Source organism: Pleurodeles waltl, chromosome 4_1, assembly GCF_031143425.1.
Source record: "Pleurodeles waltl isolate 20211129_DDA chromosome 4_1, aPleWal1.hap1.20221129, whole genome shotgun sequence".
In the NCBI taxonomy this organism is placed as follows: Eukaryota; Metazoa; Chordata; class Amphibia; order Caudata; family Salamandridae; genus Pleurodeles; species Pleurodeles waltl.
This window is the reverse complement of record NC_090442.1, coordinates 992,858,067-992,878,206: the sequence shown is the minus strand read 5'-3', so window position 1 is coordinate 992,878,206 and position 20,140 is coordinate 992,858,067. Positions and strand designations below refer to the sequence as shown.

Genomic DNA, 20,140 nt, shown 5'->3' with positions numbered 1-20,140 from the left:
TCTACAGATTATCTGCTTCCACAGAACATGGGCCATAACTTCTTTTAAGAGCCCTGCTCACAAATCATGCCTGTTTATCCTCTAATACTTATTACAAATGTACCAGCTGTAAGAGCTATAACTTGCAGGTTAGGTCTTTTTTGGCTTCCTTAATACATTTCAGTACGAGTTTGTAACTGATTGTAGGAAGTTGGCTCTGTATGCACTATTTCAAAGTAAGGAATAGTATGCACAGAGTCCAAGGGTTCCCCTTAGAGGTAAGATAGTGGCAAAAAGAGATAATACTAATGCTCTATTTTGTGGTAGTGTGGTCGAGCAGTAGGCTTATCAAAGGAGTAGTGTTAAGCATTTGTTGTACATACACACAGGAAATAAATGAGGAACACACACTCAGAAACAATTCCAGGCCAGTAGGTTTTTGTTATAGAAAAATATCTTTTCTTAGTTTATTTTAAGAACCACAGGTTCAAATTCTACATGTAATATCTCATTTGAAAGGTATTGCAGGTAAGTACTTTAGGAACTTTGAATAATCACAATAGCATATATACTTTTTACATAAAACACATTTAGCTGTTTTAAAAGTGGACACAGTGCAATTTTCACAGTTCCTGGGGGAGGTAAAGTAATGTTAGTTCTTGCAGGTAAGTAAACCACCCACGGGGTTCAAATTGGGGTCCAAGGTAGCCCACCGTTGGGGGTTCAGAGCAACCCCAAAGTCACCACACCAGCAGCTCAGGGCCAGTCAGGTGCAGAGTTCAAAGTGGTGCCCAAAACGCATAGGCTTCAATGGAAAGAAGGGGGTGCCCCGGTTCCAGTCTACCAGCAGGTAAGTACCCGCGTCTTCGGGGGGCAGACCAGGGGGGTTTTGTAGGGCACCGGGGGGGACACAAGTTCACACAAAAAGTACACCCTCAGCGGCACTGGGGCGGCCGGGTGCAGTGTGCAAACAAGCGTCGGGTTCGCAATGTAAATCAATGGGAGACCAAGGGGTCTCTTCAGCGGTGCAGGCAGGCAAGGGGGGGGCTCCTCGGGGTAGCCACCACCTGGGCAAGGGAGAGGGCCTCCTGGGGGTCACTCCTGCACTGAAGTTCCGATCCTTCAGGTGCTGGGAGCTGCGAGTGCATGGTCTTTTCTAGCCGTCGGGATTTTAGAGTCAGGCAGTCGCGGTCAGGGGGAGCCTCGGGATTCCCTCTGCAGGGGTCGTTGTGGGGGCTCAGGGGGGGGACAACTTTGGTTACTCACGGTCTCGGAGTCGCCGGAGGGTCCTCCCTGAGGTGTTGGTTCTCCACCAGTCGAGTCGGGGTCGCCGGGTGCAGTGTGGCAAGTCTCACGCTTCTTGCGGGGATTTGCAGGGGTCTTTAAATCTGCTCCTCTGAAACAAAGTTGCAGTCTTTTTGGAACAGGGCCGCTGTCCTCGGGAGTTTCTGGTTCCTCTTGAAGCAGGGCAGTCCTCTGAGGATTCAGAGGTCGCTGGTCCTGGGGAAAGCGTCGCTGGAGCAGGTTTCTTTAGAAGACAGGAGACAGGCCGGTAGGACTGGGGCCAAAGCAGTTGGTGTCTTCTTTCTTCTTCTTCTGCAGGGGTTTTTCAGCTCAGCAGTCCTCTTCTACTGTAAGTTGCAGGAATCTAAATTCTTAGGTTCAGGGGAGCCCTTAAATACTAAATTTAAGGGCGTGTTTAGGTCTGGGGGGTTAGTAGCCAATGGCTACTAGCCCTGAGGGTGGGTACACCCTCTTTGTGCCTCCTCCCAAGGGGAGGGGGTCACATTCCTATCCCTATTGGGGGAATCCTCCATCTGCAAGATGGAGAATTTCTAAAAGTTAGAGTCACTTCAGCTCAGGACACCTTAGGAGCTGTCCTGACTGGCCAGTGACTCCTCCTTGTTATTCTCACTATCTCCTCCGGCCTTGCCGCCAAAAGTGGGGCCGTGGCCGGAGGGGGCGGGCAACTCCACTAGCTGGAGTGCCCTGCGGTGCTGGAACAAAGGGGGTAAGCCTTTGAGGCTCACCGCCAGGTGTTACAGCTCCTGCCTGGGGGAGGTGATAGCATCTCCACCCAGTGCAGGCTTTGTTACAGGCCACAGAGTGACAAAGGCACTCTCCCCATGTGGCCAGCAACATGTCTCAAGTGTGGCAGGCTGCTAGAACCAGTCAGCCTACACGGGTAGTTGGATTAGGTTTCAGGGGGCACCTCTAAGGTGCCCTCTGGGGTGTATTTTACAATAAAATGTACACTGGCATCAGTGTGCATTTATTGTGCTGAGAAGTTTGATACCAAACTTCCCAGTTGTCAGTGTAGCCATTATGGTGCTGTGGAGTCCGTGTTTGACAGACTCCCAGACCATATACTCTTATGGCTACCCTGCACTTACAATGTCTAAGGTTTGGCTTAGACACTGTAGGGGCACAGTGCTCATGCACTGGTGCCCTCACCTATGGTATAGTGCACCCTGCCTTAGGGCTGTAAGGCCTACTAGAGGGGTGACTTATCTATACTGCATAGGCAGTGTGAGGTTGGCATGGCACCCTGAGGGGAGTGCCATGTCGACTTACTCGTTTTGTTCTCATCAGCACACACAAGCTGGCAAGCAGTGTGTCTGTGCTGAGTGAGGGATCCCTAGGGTGGCATAAGATATGCTGCAGCCCTTAGAAACCTTCCCTGGCATCATGGCCCTTGGTACTAGAGGTACCAGTTACAAGGGACTTACCTGGATGCCAGGGTGTGCCAATTGTGGAATCAAAAGTACAGGTTAGGGAAAGAACACTGGTGCTGGGGCCTGGTTAGCAGGCCTCCGCACACTTTCGATTCAAAACATAGCATCAGCAAAGGCAAAAAGTCAGGGGGTAACCATGCCAAGGAGGCATTTCCTTACACAACCCCCCCCCCCCCCCAAACGAAAGAGGATGAGACTAACCTTTCCCAAGAGAGTCTTCATTTTCTAAGTGGAAGAACCTGGAAAGGCCATCTGCATTGGCATGGGCAGTCCCAGGTCTGTGTTCCACTATAAAGTCCATTCCCTGTAGGGAGATGGACCACCTCAACAGTTTTGGATTTTCACCTTTCATTTGCATCAGCCATCTGAGAGGTCTGTGGTCAGTCTGAACTAGGAAGTGAGTACCAAAGAGGTATGGTCTCAGCTTCTTCAGGGACCAAACCACAGCAAAGGCCTCCCTCTCAATGGCACTCCAACGCTGCTCCCTGGGGAGTAAGCTCCTGCTAATGAAAGCAACAGGCTGGTCAAGGCCATCATCATTTGTTTGGGACAAAACTGCCCCTATCCCATGTTCAGAGGCATCTGTCTGCACAATGAACTGCTTGGAGTAATCTGGAGCTTTTAGAACTGGTGCTGTGCACATGGCTTGTTTCAGGGTGTCAAAGGCCTGTTGGCATTCTACAGTCCAGTTTACCTTCTTGGGAATTTTCTTGGAGGTGAGTTCTGTGAGGGCTGTCACAATGGATCCATATCCCTTCACAAACCTCCTATAGTACCCAGTCAAGCCAAGGAATACCCTGACTTGAGTCTGGGTTTTTGGAGCTGCCCAGTCCAGAATAGTCTGGATCTTAGGCTGGAGTGGCTGAACTTGGCCTCCACCTACAAGGTGTCCCAAGTAAACCACAGTTCCCTGCCCTATCTGGCATTTGGATGCCTTGATAGAGAGGCCTGCAGATTGCAGAGCCTTCAAAACCTTCTTCAGGTGGACCAGGTGATCCTGCCAGTTGGAGCTAAAGACAGCAATATCGTCAAGATAAGCTGCACTAAAGGACTCCAAGCCAGCAAGGACTTGATTCACCAAACTTTGGAAGGTGGCAGGGGCATTCTTTAAACCAAAGGGCATAACAGTGAACTGATAATGCCCATCAGGTGTGGAGAATGCTGTCTTTTCTTTTGCTCCAGGTGCCATTTTGATTTGCCAGTACCCTGCTGTTAAGTCAAAGGTACTTAAGAATTTGGCAGCACCTAATTTGTCTATCAGTTCATCGGCTCTAGGAATGGGATGGGCATCTGTCTTGGTGACAGAATTAAGTCCTCTGTAGTCCACACAAAACCTCATCTCTCTCTTTCCATCTTTGGTGTGAGGTTTGGGGACTAAGACCACTGGGCCAGCCCAGGGGCTGTCAGAGCGCTCAATTACTCCCAATTCCAGCATCTTGTGGACTTCCACCTTGATGCTTTCCTTAACTTGATCAGACTGTCTGAATATTTTGTTTTTGACAGGCATGCTGTCTCCTGTGTCCACATCATGGGTACACAGGTGGGTCTGACCAGGGGTTAGGGAAAAGAGCTCAGCAAACTCCTGCAGGACTTTCCTACAGTCAGATTGCTGTTGGCCAGAGAGGGTGTCTGAATAGATCACTCCATCTAGTGACCCATCATTAGGGTTTGATGACAGAAGATCAGGGAGAGGCTCACTCTCAGCTTCCTGATCCTCATCTGTTACCATTAACAGATTCACATCAGCCCTGTCATGGAAGAGCTTAAGGCGGTTCACATGGATCACCCTCTTGGGGCTCCTGCTTGTGCCCAGGTCCACCAGGTAGGTGACCTGACTCTTCCTCTCTAGCACTGGGTAAGGGCCACTCCATTTGTCCTGAAGTGCCCTGGGAGCCACAGGCTCCAAAACCCAGACTTTCTGCCCTGGTTGAAATTCAATCAGTGCAGCCTTTTGGTCATACCAAAACTCCTGGAGCTGTTGGCTGGCCTCAAGGTTTTTACTTGCCTTTTCCATGTACTCTGCCATCCTTGAGCGAAGGCCAAGTACATAGTCCACTATGTCTTGTTTAGGCTCATGAAGAGGTCTCTCCCAGCCTTCTTTCACAAGAGCTAGTGGTCCCCTTACAGGGTGGCCAAACAGAAGTTCAAAGGGTGAGAATCCTACTCCCTTCTGAGGCACCTCTCTGTAAGCGAAAAACAGACATGGCAAGAGGACATCCCATCTCCTTTTGAGTTTTTCTGGGAGCCCCATGATCATGCCCTTTAATGTCTTGTTGAATCTCTCAACAAGGCCATTAGTTTGTGGATGGTAGGGTGTAGTGAATTTATAAGTCACTCCACACTCATTCCACATGTGTTTCAGGTATGCTGACATGAAGTTGGTACCTCTGTCAGACACCACCTCCTTAGGGAAGCCCACTCTGGTAAAGATACCAATGAGGGCCTTGGCTACTGCAGGGGCAGTAGTCGACCTAAGGGGAATAGCTTCAGGATACCTAGTAGCATGATCCACTACTACTAGGATGTACATATTTCCTGAGGCTGTGGGAGGTTCAAGTGGACCCACTATGTCCACACCCACTCTTTCAAAGGGGACCCCCACCACTGGAAGTGGAATGAGGGGGGCCTTTGGCTGTCCACCTGTCTTACCACTGGCTTGATAGGTGGTACAGGAGACACAAAACTCCTTAACTTTCTGGGACATATTGGGCCAGTAGAAGTGGTTGACTAGTCTCTCCCACGTCTTGGTTTGTCCCAAATGCCCAGCAAGGGGAATATCATGGGCTAAGGTCAGTATGAACTCTCTGAACTCCTGAGGCACTACCACTCTCCTAGTGGCACCAAGTTTGGGATCTCTTGCCTCAGTGTACAGGAGCCCATCTTCCCAATAGACCCTATGTGTTCCAGTTTTCTTGCCATTGGACTCTTCAGCAGCTTGCTGCCTAAGGCCTTCAAGAGAGGGACAGGTTTCTTGCCCCTTACACAACTGCTCCCTTGAGGGTCCCCCTGGGCCTAAGAGCTCAACCTGATAAGGTTCTAACTCCATAGGCTCAGTTCCCTCAGAGGGCAGGACTTCTTCCTGAGAAGAGAGGTCCTCTTTTTGTTGTTGTGTTGCAGCTGGTTTCCCAGCTGGCTTTCCTTTTCTCTTGGTAGGCTGGGCCCTTTTTCCAGACTCCAGCTCTACTTTTTCACCCTGAGCCTTGCACTGTGCCCTTGTCTTGACACACACCAGTTCAGGGATACCCAGCATGGCTGCATGGGTTTTCAGTTCTATCTCAGCCCATGCTGAGGACTCCAGGTCATTTCCAAGCAAACAGTCTACTGGGATATTTGAGGAGACCACCACCTGTTTCAGGCCATTGACCCCTCCCCACTCTAAAGTTACCATAGCCATGGGATGTACTTTAGTCTGATTGTCAGCGCTGGTGACTGGATACGTTTGTCCAGCCAGGTATTGACCAGGGGAAACCAGTTTCTCTGTCACCATGGTGACACTGGCACCTGTATCCCTCAGGCCTTCTACACTTGTCCCATTAATTAAGAGCTGCTGCCTGTATTTTTGCATGTTAGGAGGCCAGGCAGCCAGTGTGGCTAAATCCACCCCACCCTCAGAGACTAATGTAGCTTCAGTGCGACACCTGATTTGCTCTGGGCACACTGTTGATCCCACTTGGAGACTAGCCATTCCAGTGTTAGCTGGAGTGGAGTTAGAAGTAGTAGTTTTCTTGGGACAGGCCTCGTCTCCAGTTTGGTGTCCAGGCTGATTACAGCTAAGACACCAGGCCTTTTTGGGATCAAAGTTTTTACCCTTGTACCCAAAATTGGTTTGTGAAGAGGCTCTGGGCCCACCCTCCTGTGCAGGTTTTTGGGGGCCTGTAGAAGACTCTTTACTATTTTTGTTTTTGGCTGTCTCACCACCCTTCCCCTGGGGAGGCTGTGTGACCCCTTTCTTTTGGTCACCCCCTGTGGAAGTCTTGGTCACCCTAGTCTTGACCCAATGGTCTGCCTTCTTTCCCAATTCTTGGGGAGAAATTGGTCCTAGGTCTACCAGATGCTGATGCAGTTTATCATTGAAACAATTACTTAACAGGTGTTCTTTCACAAATAAATTGTACAGCCCATCATAATTATTTACACCACTGCCTTGAATCCAGCCATCCAGTGTTTTCACTGAGTAGTCTACAAAATCAACCCAGGTCTGGCTCGAGGATTTTTGAGCCCCCCTGAATCTAATCCTATACTCCTCAGTGGAGAATCCAAAGTCCTCAATCAGGGTTCCCTTCATGAGGTCATAAGATTCTGCATCTTTTCCAGAGAGTGTGAGGAGTCTATCTCTACACTTTCCAGTGAACATTTCCCAAAGGAGAGCACCCCAGTGAGATTTGTTCACTTTTCTGGTTACACAAGCCCTCTCAAAAGCTATGAACCATTTGGTGATGTCATCACCATCTTCATATTTAGTTACAATCCCTTTAGGGATTTTCAACATGTCAGGAGAATCTCTGACCCTAGTTATGTTGCTGCCACCATTGATGGGTCCTAGGCCCATCTCTTGTCTTTCCCTTTCTATGGCTAGGATCTGTCTTTCCAAAGCCAATCTTTTGGCCATCCTGGCTAACTGGATGTCCTCTTCACTGGGATTATCCTCAGTGATTTCAGAGAGGTTGGTCCCTCCTGTGAGGGAACCAGCATCCCTGACTATTATGTTTGGAGACAGGGCTTGAGAGGCCCTGTTCTCCCTAGTTAGGACTTGTAAGGAAATGCCTCCTTGGCATGGTTGCCCCCTGACTTTTTGCCTTTGCTGATGCTATGTTTACAATTGAAAGTGTGCTGAGGCCTGCTAACCAGGCCCCAGCACCAGTGTTCTTTCCCTAACCTGTACTTTTGTATCCACAATTGGCAGACCCTGGCATCCAGATAAGTCCCTTGTAACTGGTACTTCTAGTACCAAGGGCCCTGATGCCAAGGAAGGTCTCTAAGGGCTGCAGCATGTCTTATGCCACCCTGGAGACCTCTCACTCAGCACAGACACACTGCTTGCCAGCTTGTGTGTGCTAGTGAGGACAAAACGAGTAAGTCGACATGGCACTCCCCTCAGGGTGCCATGCCAGCCTCTCACTGCCTATGCAGTATAGGTAAGACACCCCTCTAGCAGGCCTTACAGCCCTAAGGCAGGGTGCACTATACCATAGGTGAGGGTACCAGTGCATGAGCATGGTACCCCTACAGTGTCTAAACAAAACCTTAGACATTGTAAGTGCAGGGTAGCCATAAGAGTATATGGTCTGGGAGTCTGTCAAACACGAACTCCACAGCACCATAATGGCTACACTGAAAACTGGGAAGTTTGGTATCAAACTTCTCAGCACAATAAATGCACACTGATGCCAGTGTACATTTTATTGTAAAATACACCCCAGAGGGCACCTTAGAGGTGCCCCCTGAAACTTAACCGACTATCTGTGTAGGCTGACTAGTTTTAGCAGCCTGCCACAAACCGAGACATGTTGCTGGCCCCATGGGGAGAGTGCCTTTGTCACTCTGAGGCCAGTAACAAAGCCTGCACTGGGTGGAGATGCTAACACCTCTCCCAGGCAGGAATTGTCACACCTGGCGGTGAGCCTCAAAGGCTCACCTCCTTTGTGCCAACCCAGCAGGACACTCCAGCTAGTGGAGTTGCCCGCCCCCTCCGGCCAGGCCCCACTTTTGGCGGCAAGGCCGGAGAAAATAATGAGAAAAACAAGGAGGAGTCACTGGCCAGTCAGGACAGCCCCTAAGGTGTCCTGAGCTGAAGTGACTCTAACTTTTAGAAATCCTCCATCTTGCAGATGGAGGATTCCCCCAATAGGGTTAGGAATGTGACCCCCTCCCCTTGGGAGGAGGCACAAAGAGGGTGTACCCACCCTCAGGGCTAGTAGCCATTGGCTACTAACCCCCCAGACCTAAACACGCCCTTAAATTTAGTATTTAAGGGCTACCCTGAACCCTAGAAAATTAGATTCCTGCAACTACAAGAAGAAGGACTGCCTAGCTGAAAACCCCTGCAGAGGAAGACCAGAAGACGACAACTGCCTTGGCTCCAGAAACTCACCGGCCTGTCTCCTGCCTTCCAAAGATCCTGCTCCAGCGACGCCTTCCAAAGGGACCAGCGACCTCGACATCCTCTGAGGACTGCCCCTGCTTCGAAAAGACAAGAAACTCCCGAGGACAGCGGACCTGCTCCAAGAAAAGCTGCAACTTTGTTTCCAGCAGCTTTAAAGAACCCTGCAAGCTCCCCGCAAGAAGCGTGAGACTTGCAACACTGCACCCGGCGACCCCGACTCGGCTGGTGGCGATCCAACACCTCAGGAGGGACCCCAGGACTACTCTGATACTGTGAGTACCAAAACCTGTCCCCCCTGAGCCCCCACAGCGCCGCCTGCAGAGGGAATCCCGAGGCTTCCCCTGACCGTGACTCTTTGAACCTAAAGTCCCGACGCCTGGGAGAGACCCTGCACCCGCAGCCCCCAGGACCTGAAGGACCGAACTTTCACTGGAGAAGTGACCCCCAGGAGTCCCTCTCCCTTGCCCAAGTGGAGGTTTCCCCGAGGAATCCCCCCCTTGCCTGCCTGCAGCGCTGAAACGATCCCGAGATCTCTCATAGACTAACATTGCGAACCCGACGCTTGTTTCTACACTGCACCCGGCCGCCCCCGCGCCGCTGAGGGTGAAATTTCTGTGTGGACCTGTGTCCCCCCCGGTGCCCTACAAAACCCCCCTGGTCTGCCCTCCGAAGACGCGGGTACTTACCTGCAAGCAGACCGGAACCGGGGCACCCCCTTCTCTCCATTCTAGCCTATGTGTTTTGGGCACCACTTGGAACTCTGCACCTGACCGGCCCTGAGCTGCTGGTGTGGTGACTTTGGGGTTGCTCTGAACCCCCAACGGTGGGCTACCTTGGACCAAGAACTGAACCCTGTAAGTGTCCTACTTACCTGGTAAAACTAACAAAAACTTACCTCCCCCAGGAACTGTGAAAATTGCACTAAGTGTCCACTTTTAAAACAGCTATTTGTGAATAACTTGAAAAGTATACATGCAATTTTGATGATTTGAAGTTCCTAAAGTACTTACCTGCAATACCTTTCGAATGGGATATTACATGTAGAATTTGAACCTGTGGTTCTTAAAATAAACTAAGAAAAGATATTTTTCTATCTAAAAACCTATTGGCTGGATTTGTCTCTGAGTGTGTGTACCTCATTTATTGTCTATGTGTATGTACAACAAATGCTTAACACTACTCCTTGGATAAGCCTACTGCTCGACCACACTACCACAAAATAGAGCATTAGTATTATCTATTTTTACCACTATTTTACCTCTAAGGGGAACCCTTGGACTCTGTGCATGCTATTCCTTACTTTGAAATAGCACATACAGAGCCAACTTCCTACAGGACTGGTAGGGGGGAATTTTCCTCCAAGTCACTATCTTCATCCTCTTTGTTGCCATCCTCAGAGGGTGTGGCCTTTTCAAACTCTGCCAAAAGCCCCTGGAGCTGTAGTTTGGAAGGTCTGGGGCCCATTGTTATTTTCTTTATTTTACAGAGTGACCTTAGCTCCCTCATCTTAAGATGGAGGTAAGGGGTGGTGTCGAGTTCCACCACATTCATCTCTGTACTAGACATTATGCTTCTAAAAGTTGGAATACTTTTTAAGAATCTAAAACTAGTTCTAGGTTCTAATTGAAACTTTCACAAAACTTTTAAACTCTAAAAGGAAATGCTAAACAGGGACTAACACAAGGCCCTAGCAGGACTTTTAAGAATTTAAAAAAATAGCTAAAATTGCAAAAATCAATTTCTAATGACAATTTTTGGAATTTGTCATGTGATCAGGTATTGGCTGAGTAGTCCAGCAAATGCAAAGTCTTGTACCCCACCGCTGATCCACCAATGTAGGAAGTTGGCTCTGTATGCACTATTTCAAAGTAAGGAATAGTATGCACAGAGTTCAAGGGTTCCCCTTAGAGGTAAGATAGTGGCAAAAAGAGATAATACTAATGCTCTATTTTGTGGTAGTGTGGTCGAGCAGTAGGCTTATCAAAGGAGTAGTGTTAAGCATTTGTTGTACATATACACAGGCAATAAATGAGGAACACACACTCAGAAACAATTCCAGGCCAATAGGTTTTTGTTATAGAAAATGAAAATGTCACTTACCCAGTGTACATCTGTTCGTGGCATCAGTCGCAGTAGATTCGCATGTTCTGCAATAGCTCGCCATCTGGTGTTGGGCCGGAGTGTTACAAGTTGTTTTTCTTCGAAGAAGTCTTTCGAGTCACGGGACCGAGTGACTCCTCCTTTTGTCTCCATTGCGCATGGGCGTCGACTCCATCTTCGATTGTTTTTCCCCGCAGAGGGTGAGGTAGGAGTTGAATTGTAGTAATAGTGCCCATGCAATGGAGTGACTAAGTATACACCTATTTAAGGTTGAGATGATACATATATAAATAATTGAAGGTAACTTCCAAACTGCTACAGGCTCCCGGGGAGGCGGGTGGGCACATGCGAATCTACTGCGACTGATGCCACGAACAGATGTACACTGGGTAAGTGACATTTTCAGTTCGATGGCATCTGTCGCTGTAGATACGCATGTTCTGCATAGACTAGTAAGCAGTTATTTCCCCAAAAGCGGTGGATCAGCCTGTAGGAGTGGAAGTAGTCTGAAATAATGTCCTTAATACAGCTTGACCTACTGTGGCTTGTTGTGCGGATAACACGTCTACACAGTAGTGCTTGGTGAATGTGTGAGGCGTAGACCATGTGGCTGCCTTACATATTTGTTGCATTGGGATGTTTCCTAGAAAGGCCATGGTAGCACCTTTCTTTCTGGTTGAGTGTGCCCTTGGTGTAATGGGCAGCTGTCGTTTAGCTTTAAGGTAGCAGATTTGGATGCATTTAACTATCCATCTGGCTATACCTTGTTTTGAAATTGGGTTTCCTGCAAGAGGTTTTTGAAATGCAATAAAGAGTTGTTTAGTCTTTCTAATGTTCTTTGTTCTGTCAATGTAATACATCAATGCTCTTTTGACATCTAATGTATGTAGTGCCCTTTCAGCTACGGTATCTGGCTGTGGAAAGAACACTGGAAGTTCCACTGTTTGATTTAGATGGAACGGTGAAATAACCTTTGGCAAAAATTTAGGATTGGTCCTTAGGACGACTTTATTTTTGTGTAGTTGTATAAAAGGTTCCTGTATAGTAAACGCCTGAATCTCGCTTACTCTTCTCAGGGAAGTAATGGCGATGAGAAATGCCACCTTCCAGGTTAGGAACTGTATGTCGCAGGAGTGCATGGGTTCAAAAGGTGGACCCATAAGTCTAGTTAGGACAACATTTAGGTTCCATGAAGGAACAGGTGGTGTTCTTGGTGGTATAATTCTCCTAAGGCCCTCCATGAATGCTTTAATGACTGGTATTTTATATAGGGAAGTTGAATAGGTAGTCTGCAGGTATGCAGATATTGCTGCAAGGTGAATCTTAATGGAAGAGAAAGCTAGGTTAGATTTTTGTAAGTGAAGCAAGTAACCCACTACGTGTTCTGGAGTTGTGTGTAATGGTTGTATTTGATTAATATGGCAGTAGCAAACAAACCTCTTCCATTTACTTGCATAGCAGTGCCTGGTGGATGGCCTTCTTGCTTGTTTTATGACTTCCATACATTCTTGGGTAAGTTGTAAGTGCCCGAATTCTAGGATTTCAGGAGCCAGATTGCTAGATTCAGCGATGCTGGATCTGGGTGTCTGATCTTTTGGTTGTGCTGTGTCAACAGATCTGGCCTGTTGGGCAATTTGATGCAGGGTACCACTGATAGGTCTAGCAGCGTTGTGTACCAGGGTTGCCTTGCCCAAGTTGGTGCTATCAATATGAGTTTGAGTTTGCTTTGACTGAGTTTGTTTACCAGGTAAGGAAGGAGAGGGAGAGGAGGAAAAGCGTAAGCAAATATCCCTGACCAGTTCATCCATAGGGCATTGCCTTGGGATTGTTTGTGTGGGTACCTGGATGCGAAGTTTTGGCATTTTGCGTTCTCCCTTGTCGCAAACAAGTCTATCTGAGGTGTTCCCCAGAGTTTGAAATAAGTGTTCAGAATTTGGGGGTGAATTTCCCATTCGTGGACCTGTTGGTGATCTCGAGAGAGATTGTCTGCGAGTTGATTTTGTATCCCTGGTATAAACTGTGCAATTAGGCGAATTTGGTTGTGAATTGCCCAATGCCAAATTTTTTGTGCTAGCAGGCTTAACTGCGTGGAGTGCGTCCCTCCCTGCTTGTTTAGATAATACATTGTTGTCATGTTGTCTGTTTTGACGAGAATGTATTTGTGAACTATTATTGGTTGGAAAGCTTTTAGTGCTTGAAAAACTGCTAGAAGTTCTAGGTGATTGATATGCAGTTTTGTTTGATGTACATTCCATTGTCCTTGTATGCTGTGTTGATCGAGGTGTGCTCCCCACCCTGTCATGGAAGCATCTGTTGTTATTACGTATTGTGGCACTGGGTCTTGGAAAGGCCGCCCCTTGTTTAAATTTATGTTGTTCCACCACAGAAGCGAGAGGTAAGTTTGGCGGTCTATTAACACCAGATCTAGAAGGTGACCCTGTGCTTGAGACCACTGTGATGCTAGGCACTGTTGTAAGGGCCTCATGTGCAGTCTTGCGTTTGGGACAATGGCTATGCATGATGACATCATGCCTAGGAGTTGTAATACCATCTTTGCTTGTATTTTTTGTGTTGGATACATGCGTTGTATGATGGTGTTGAAATTTTGAATTCTTTGTAGACTTGGAGTGGCTACTCCCTTTGATGTGTCTATTATGGCTCCCAGGTATTGTTGTACCTTGCGTGGCAGAATTTTGGATTTTGTGAAATTGACGGTGAACCCGAGTTTGAAGAGGGTTTGTATGATCTGATTTGTGTGATTTGAGCACTGTATGAACGAATGGGCCTTGATTAGCCAGTCGTCCAAATATGGGAACACATGTATTTGCTGCCTTCTTAAGTGTGCAGCGACTACCGCTAGACATTTGGTAAAGACTCTTGGTGCGGTTGTTAATCCGAAAGGCAGTACCTTGAATTGGTAATGTATTCCTTTGAATACAAACCTTAGGTATTTCCTGTGCGATGGGTGTATTGGTATATGGAAATAAGCATCCTTGAGGTCTAAAGTTGCCATGTAGTCGTGTAGTTTTAGCAATGGCAATACTTCTTGTAGTGTGACCATGTGGAAGTGGTCTGATTTGATGAAAGTGTTTACTACTCTGAGGTCTAGGATTGGTCTCAGCGTTTTGTCCTTCTTTGGTATCAGAAAGTACAGTGAGTAAACTCCTGTGTTTATTTGTGTGTTTGGCACTAATTCGATTGCATTCTTTTGCAATAGTGCCTGCACTTCTATCTCCAGGAGATTGGAATGGTGTGTTGTTAAATTTTGTGCTTTTGGTGGTATGTTTGGAGGGAATTGTAGAAATTCTATGCAATAACCATGTTGGATTATTGCTAGAACCCAAGTGTCTGTAGTGATTTCCTCCCATGCTTTGTAATAATGACCTATTCTTCCCCCCACTGGTGTTGTGTGGAGGGGGTGAGTGACATGTGAGTCATTGTTTAGTAGTAGGGGTTTTGGGGCTTTGAAATCTCCCTCTATTTCTAGGGAATTGCCCTCCTCTATATTGTCCCCGAAAACCTCCTCTATACTGTCCCTGGTAAGTGGACGGTGTTGCTTGTGAGGTGCTGGCTTGTGTGCTTTGACCCCGAAACCCCCCTCGAAAGGGCGTTTTACGGAATGTGCTGTAATTCCCTCTGCTCTGCGGGGAGTAGAGTGCGCCCATGGCTTTGGCAGTGTCCGTATCTTTTTTGAGTTTCTCAATCGCTGTGTCCACTTCTGGACCGAACAGTTCTTTTTCATTAAAAGGCATATTGAGAACTGCTTGTTGAATCTCTGGTTTAAATCCAGACGTTCGGAGCCATGCATGCCGTCTGATAGTTACAGATGTATTAATTGTCCGTGCAGCTGTATCTGCAGCGTCCATGGAGGAACGTATCTGGTTGTTGGAGATGGTCTGTCCCTCCTCAACCACTTGTTTCGCCCTATTTTGGAAGTCCTTGGGCAGATGTTCAATGAGATGTTGCATCTCGTCCCAGTGGGCTCTGTCATAGCGCGCAAGTAGTGCCTGGGAGTTCGCGATGCGCCACTGGTTTGCAGCTTGTGCTGCGACTCTTTTACCAGCTGCATCGAACTTGCGGCTTTCTTTATCTGGGGGTGGTGCATCTCCAGATGTGTGAGAGTTGGCCCTTTTCCTAGCTGCTCCTACAACAACAGAGTCTGGTGGCAGCTGTGTAGTGATGAAAGCCGGGTCCGTAGGAGGCGGCTTATACTTCTTTTCCACCCTTGGTGTGATTGCCCTACTTTTGACCGGCTCCTTAAATATGTCTTTTGCGTGCCGGAGCATACCAGGGAGCATAGGCAGGCTTTGGTAGGAGCTGTGGGTGGAGGAGAGTGTGTTGAACAAGAAATCATCCTCGACTTGTTCTGAGTGGAGGCTTACGTTATGAAATTGTGCTGCTCTAGCCACCACCTGAGAGTACGCGGTGCTGTCTTCTGGTGGAGATGGCTTTGTAGGGTAGGCCTCCGGGCTGTTATCTGACACTGGGGCGTCGTATAGGTCCCATGCGTCCTGATCTTGGTCACCCTGGCTCATGGTGGTGTAATTCTTTTAACCACTTTTGGTTGTGGTGCTTGTTCCGTCTGGAACTCCAACCTTCTCTTTCTCCTAATGGGGGGAAGGGTGCTTATTTTTCCTGTCCCCTGCTGAATGAAGATACGCTTTTGCGTATGGTCCACATCAGTTGCTTGTAGCTCTTCCTCAAACCTATGCTTTTGCATCTGGGAGGTTAGCGAGTGCTCTTCTGTATAAGAGCCTGAAGCTGGGTCGCTTGCAGTTTGTTTCGGCGTCGAAACTTTGTCTGCGTGTTTTTTCGGCTCCGAGGTGACTTTTTTCCTTTTCGGGGCCGAAACCTCTCGGCGTCGATCTGTTTCGGTGCCGCTGTCTCGGCGTCGAGCCGTGTCCACACCGGCATCTCGGTGTCGAGGCTTGTCTCCAGCACTTTCTCGGTCCCGAGAAGGCTGCGTGCCGGTGTCTCGACCGGAGTCGGACGATCTCGGCACTGTTTTGGCCTTTTTCGGTGCCGACGGTCGGTCACCGAATTTATGGGTGGAGCCATGGCCTGGTGGCAGTGGCGTCCCCTGGGCCTTGTAAATGTTTCTTTGTGTGGTTTTCGACGTCTTACTCACGGTTTGTGTGTCGTCGAATCCTTCGGAGTCTGAGTCTTGGATCGAGAAGGTACCTTCTTCTTCCTGTTCCTCGAACTCCCGTTGGGCTGTCGGTGCGGACGCCATTTGAAGTCTTCTGGCTCGACGGTCTCGGAGTGTTTTTCGGGACCGGAACGCACGACAGGCCTCGCAGGTGTCTTCGCTGTGCTCAGGTGACAGGCACAGGTTGCAGACCAAGTGTTGGTCTGTGTAGGGGTATTTATTGTGGCATTTGGGGCAGAAACGAAACGGGGTCCGTTCCATCGGCGTTCTTCAGCACGCGGTCGGGCCGACCAGGCCCCGACGGGGGATCGAAAAACTACCCCGAAGGGCACCGGAGCTCTTCGATCTTCGATGCGGTGTGGAATCTAAGTACGCCGATCCCGAACGCAACAATACCGACGAAAATCTTCCGAAATTAGCTATCTTTCCGTTCCGAAACTCGGAGCGACAGGAACACGTCCGAACCCGATGGCGGAAAAAAAACAATCGAAGATGGAGTCGACGCCCATGTGCAATGGAGACAAAAGGAGGAGTCACTCGGTCCCGTGACTCGAAAGACTTCTTCGAAGAAAAACAACTTGTAACACTCCGGCCCAACACCAGATGGCGAGCTATTGCAGAACATGCGTATCTACAGCGACAGATGCCATCGAACATATATTTTCTTAGTTTATTTTAAGAACCACAGGTTCAAATTCTACATGTAATATCTCATTTGAAAGGTATTGCAGGTAAGTACTTTAGGAACTTTGAATAATCACAATAGCATATATACTTTTTACATAAAACACATTTAGCTGTTTTAAAAGTGGACACAGTGCAATTTTCACAGTTCCTGGGGGAGGTAAAGTAATGTTAGTTCTTGCAGGTAAGTAAACCACCTACGGGGTTCAAATTGGGGTCCAAGGTAGCCCACCGTTGGGGGTTCAGAGCAACCCATAAAGTCACCACACCAGCAGCTCAAGGCCGGTCAGGTGCAGAGTTCAAAGTGGTGCCCAAAACGCATAGGCTTCAATGGAAAGAAGGGGGTGCCCCGGTTCCAGTCTGCCAGCAGGTAAGTACCCGCGTCTTCGGGGGGCAGACCAGGGGGGTTTTGTAGGGCACCGGGGGGGACACAAGTTCACACAAAAAGTACACCCTCAGCGGCACTGGGGCGGCCGGGTGCAGTGTGCAAACAAGCGTCGGGTTCGCAATGCAAATCAATGGGAGACCAAGGGGTCTCTTCAGCGGTGCAGGCAGGAAAGGGGGGGGCTCCTCGGGGTAGCCACCACCGGGGCAAGGGAGAGGGCCTCCTGGGGGTCACTCCTGCACTGGACTTCCGATCCTTCAGGTGCTGGGGGCTGCGGGTGCAGGGTCTTTTCCAGCCGTCGGGATTTTAGAGTCAGGCAGTCGCGGTCAGGGGGAGCCTCGGGATTCCCTCTGCAGGCGTCGCTGTGGGTGCTCAGGGGGGGGACAACTTTGGTTACTCACGGTCTCGGAGTCGCCGGAGGGTCCTCCCTGAGGTGTTGGTTCTCCACCAGTCGAGTCGGGGTCGCTGGGTGCAGTGTGGCAAGTCTCACGCTTCTTGCAGGGATTTGCAGGGGTCTTTAAATCTGCTCCTCTGAAACAAAGTTGCAGTCTTTTTGGAACAGGGCCGCTGTCCTCAGGAGTTTCTGGTTCCTCTTGAAGCAGGGCAGTCCTCTGAGGATTCAGAGGTCGCTGGTCCTGGGGAAAGCGTCGGTGGAGCAGGTTTCTTTAGAAGACAGGAGACAGGCCGGTAGGACTGGGGCCAAAGCAGTTGGTGTCTTCTTTCTTCTTCTGCAGGGGTTTTTCAGCTCAGCAGTCCTCTTCTTCTGTAAGTTGCAGGAATCTAAATTCTTAGGTTCAGGGGAGCCCTTAAATACTAAATTTTAGGGCGTGTTTAGGTCTGGGGGGTTAGTAGCCAATGGCTACTAGCCCTGAGGGTGGGTACACCCTCTTTGTGCCTCCTCCCAAGGGGAGGGGGTCACATTCCTATCCCTATTGGGGGAATCCTCCATCTGCAAGATGGAGGATTTCTAAAAGTTAGAGTCACTTCAGCTCAGGACACCTTAGGGGCTGTCCTGACTGGCCAGTGACTCCTCCTTGTTATTCTCATTATCTCCTCCGGCCTTGCCGCCAAAAGTGGGGCTGTGGCCGGAGGGGGCGGGCAACTCCACTAGCTGGAGTGCCCTGCGATGCTGGAACAAAGGGGGTAAGCCTTTGAGGCTCACCGCCAGGTGTTACAGCTCCTGCCTGGGGGAGGTGATAGCATCTCCACCCAGTGCAGGCTTTGTTACAGGCCACAGAGTGACAAAGGCACTCTCCCCATGTGGCCAGCAACATGTCTCGAGTGTGGCAGGCTGCTAGAACCAGTCAGCCTACACGGGTAGTTGGATTAGGTTTCAGGGGGCACCTCTAAGGTGCCCTCAGTTGTGTATTTTACAATAAAATGTACACTGGCATCAGTGTGCATTTATTGTGCTGAGAAGTTTGATACCAAACTTCCCAGTTGTCAGTGTAGCCATTATGGTGCTGTGGAGTCCGTGTTTGACAGACTCCCAGACCATATACTCTTATGGCTACCCTGCACTTACAATGTCTAAGGTTTGGCTTAGACACTGTAGGGGCACAGTGCTCATGCACTGGTGCCCTCACCTATGGTATAGTGCACCCTGCCTTAGGGCTGTAAGGCCTACTAGAGGGGTGACTTATCTATACTGCATAGGCAGTGTGAGGTTGGCATGGCACCCTGAGGGGAGTGCCATGTCGACTTACTCGTTTTGTTCTCATCAGCACACACAAGCTGGCAAGCAGTGTGTCTGTGCTGAGTGAGGGATCCCTAGGGTGGCATAAGATATGCTGCAGCCCTTAGAAACCTTCCCTGGCATCAGGGCCCTTGGTACCAGAGGTACCAGTTACAAGGGACTTACCTGGATGCCAGGGTGTGCCAATTGTGGAATCAAAAGTACAGGTTAGGGAAAGAAAACTGGTGCTGGGGCCTGGTTAGCAGGCCTCAGCACACTTTCAATTCAAAACATAGCATCAGCAAAGGCAAAATGTCAGGGGGTAACCATGCCAAGGAGGCATTTCCTTACACTGATTTTCTGTGTTTTCATTTGGAAAGTGAAATAGCAGATGAGAGTCCACAAAAAAACAGCGCAAGCTTACAGGTCAGGTGTAAGCCAATAACCAACACTACTGTGTGCTTACATATTCCATAACTCTGCACAACATGCATCAGAGGTACAAACGTACAAAAACAAGATGGTAAAGCTAAAGAACCAAAAGAAGAACATGTTGAACAAGAAGAAACATAAGCTGAACAATACAAACAGGTAAACATTATATGAATGAAAGAACAGCAAAAACACGAATGATAAGCAGAACAAGTACATTAAGACTAATAAGAAAACTAATAATAGCAACAATGTGCTGTTCAATGGTTTTAGAATTAAGGGAATCAACAATGCTCATTTACCATTCTTAGAAAGATGAGAAAACATTTATAATGCATAAGGCTCTCAATCACAAAATCAATATGCAGCTAAACAGTCTTACTAGTTATCTCACCTGTGGTTCATAGCGAAACACTATATCATACTCCATTGAATGAGGAATGTTGTTAACATAGAATTCCAGATATGATCCTTCAGGCATTCTCACAAACCCAACTCCGGTCCAGGAAGGACTTCGATCCTGGGTGTGCTGGCGCTCCACGATACTTACTCCCTATGGAGAAGTAAGATAAATCAGGAACCTCTTAGTAACCCCCAACTGAAAATCAGCAAGTTGAGTATTTCCAGCTGTGTATCTACTCACTGGCCCAAAATGTGCTTCCTCTGCTTCATATGTGTAGTGATCCAAGGCAATGAAGTAAAATCCAGACTCCACTTGACTACATTGGCGTCCAATCATATGTGGTCTGCACTGACACTGACCTGTCTCTGATGAACAACTGTAACAGGAGACATTTATGAACCATTAAAAAGCAACCAGACTAGTTGGTTTTCATCCTACAGTATTCTGTAACCAAAATGCAAAACTCAAAGTGCAAGGTTGGAGATCTTCTCTGAC

At 48.5% G+C, this 20,140-nt stretch overlaps 1 protein-coding gene across 2 annotated transcripts in view; it reads right to left on the bottom strand.

The window, feature by feature from the left end:
* LAMB1 (laminin subunit beta 1) overlaps positions 1–20,140 on the bottom strand; it is a 728,031-nt gene that overhangs the window by 409,438 nt on the left and 298,453 nt on the right. For both annotated transcript variants that reach the window (XM_069229822.1, XM_069229821.1), the window contains 2 exons: positions 19,886–20,021; positions 19,637–19,795 (listed from right to left, as the gene is read on the bottom strand). In XM_069229822.1, coding sequence (XP_069085923.1) covers positions 19,637–19,795; positions 19,886–20,021 — 295 coding nt within the window. The remainder of the gene's footprint in view (positions 1–19,636; positions 19,796–19,885; positions 20,022–20,140) is intronic.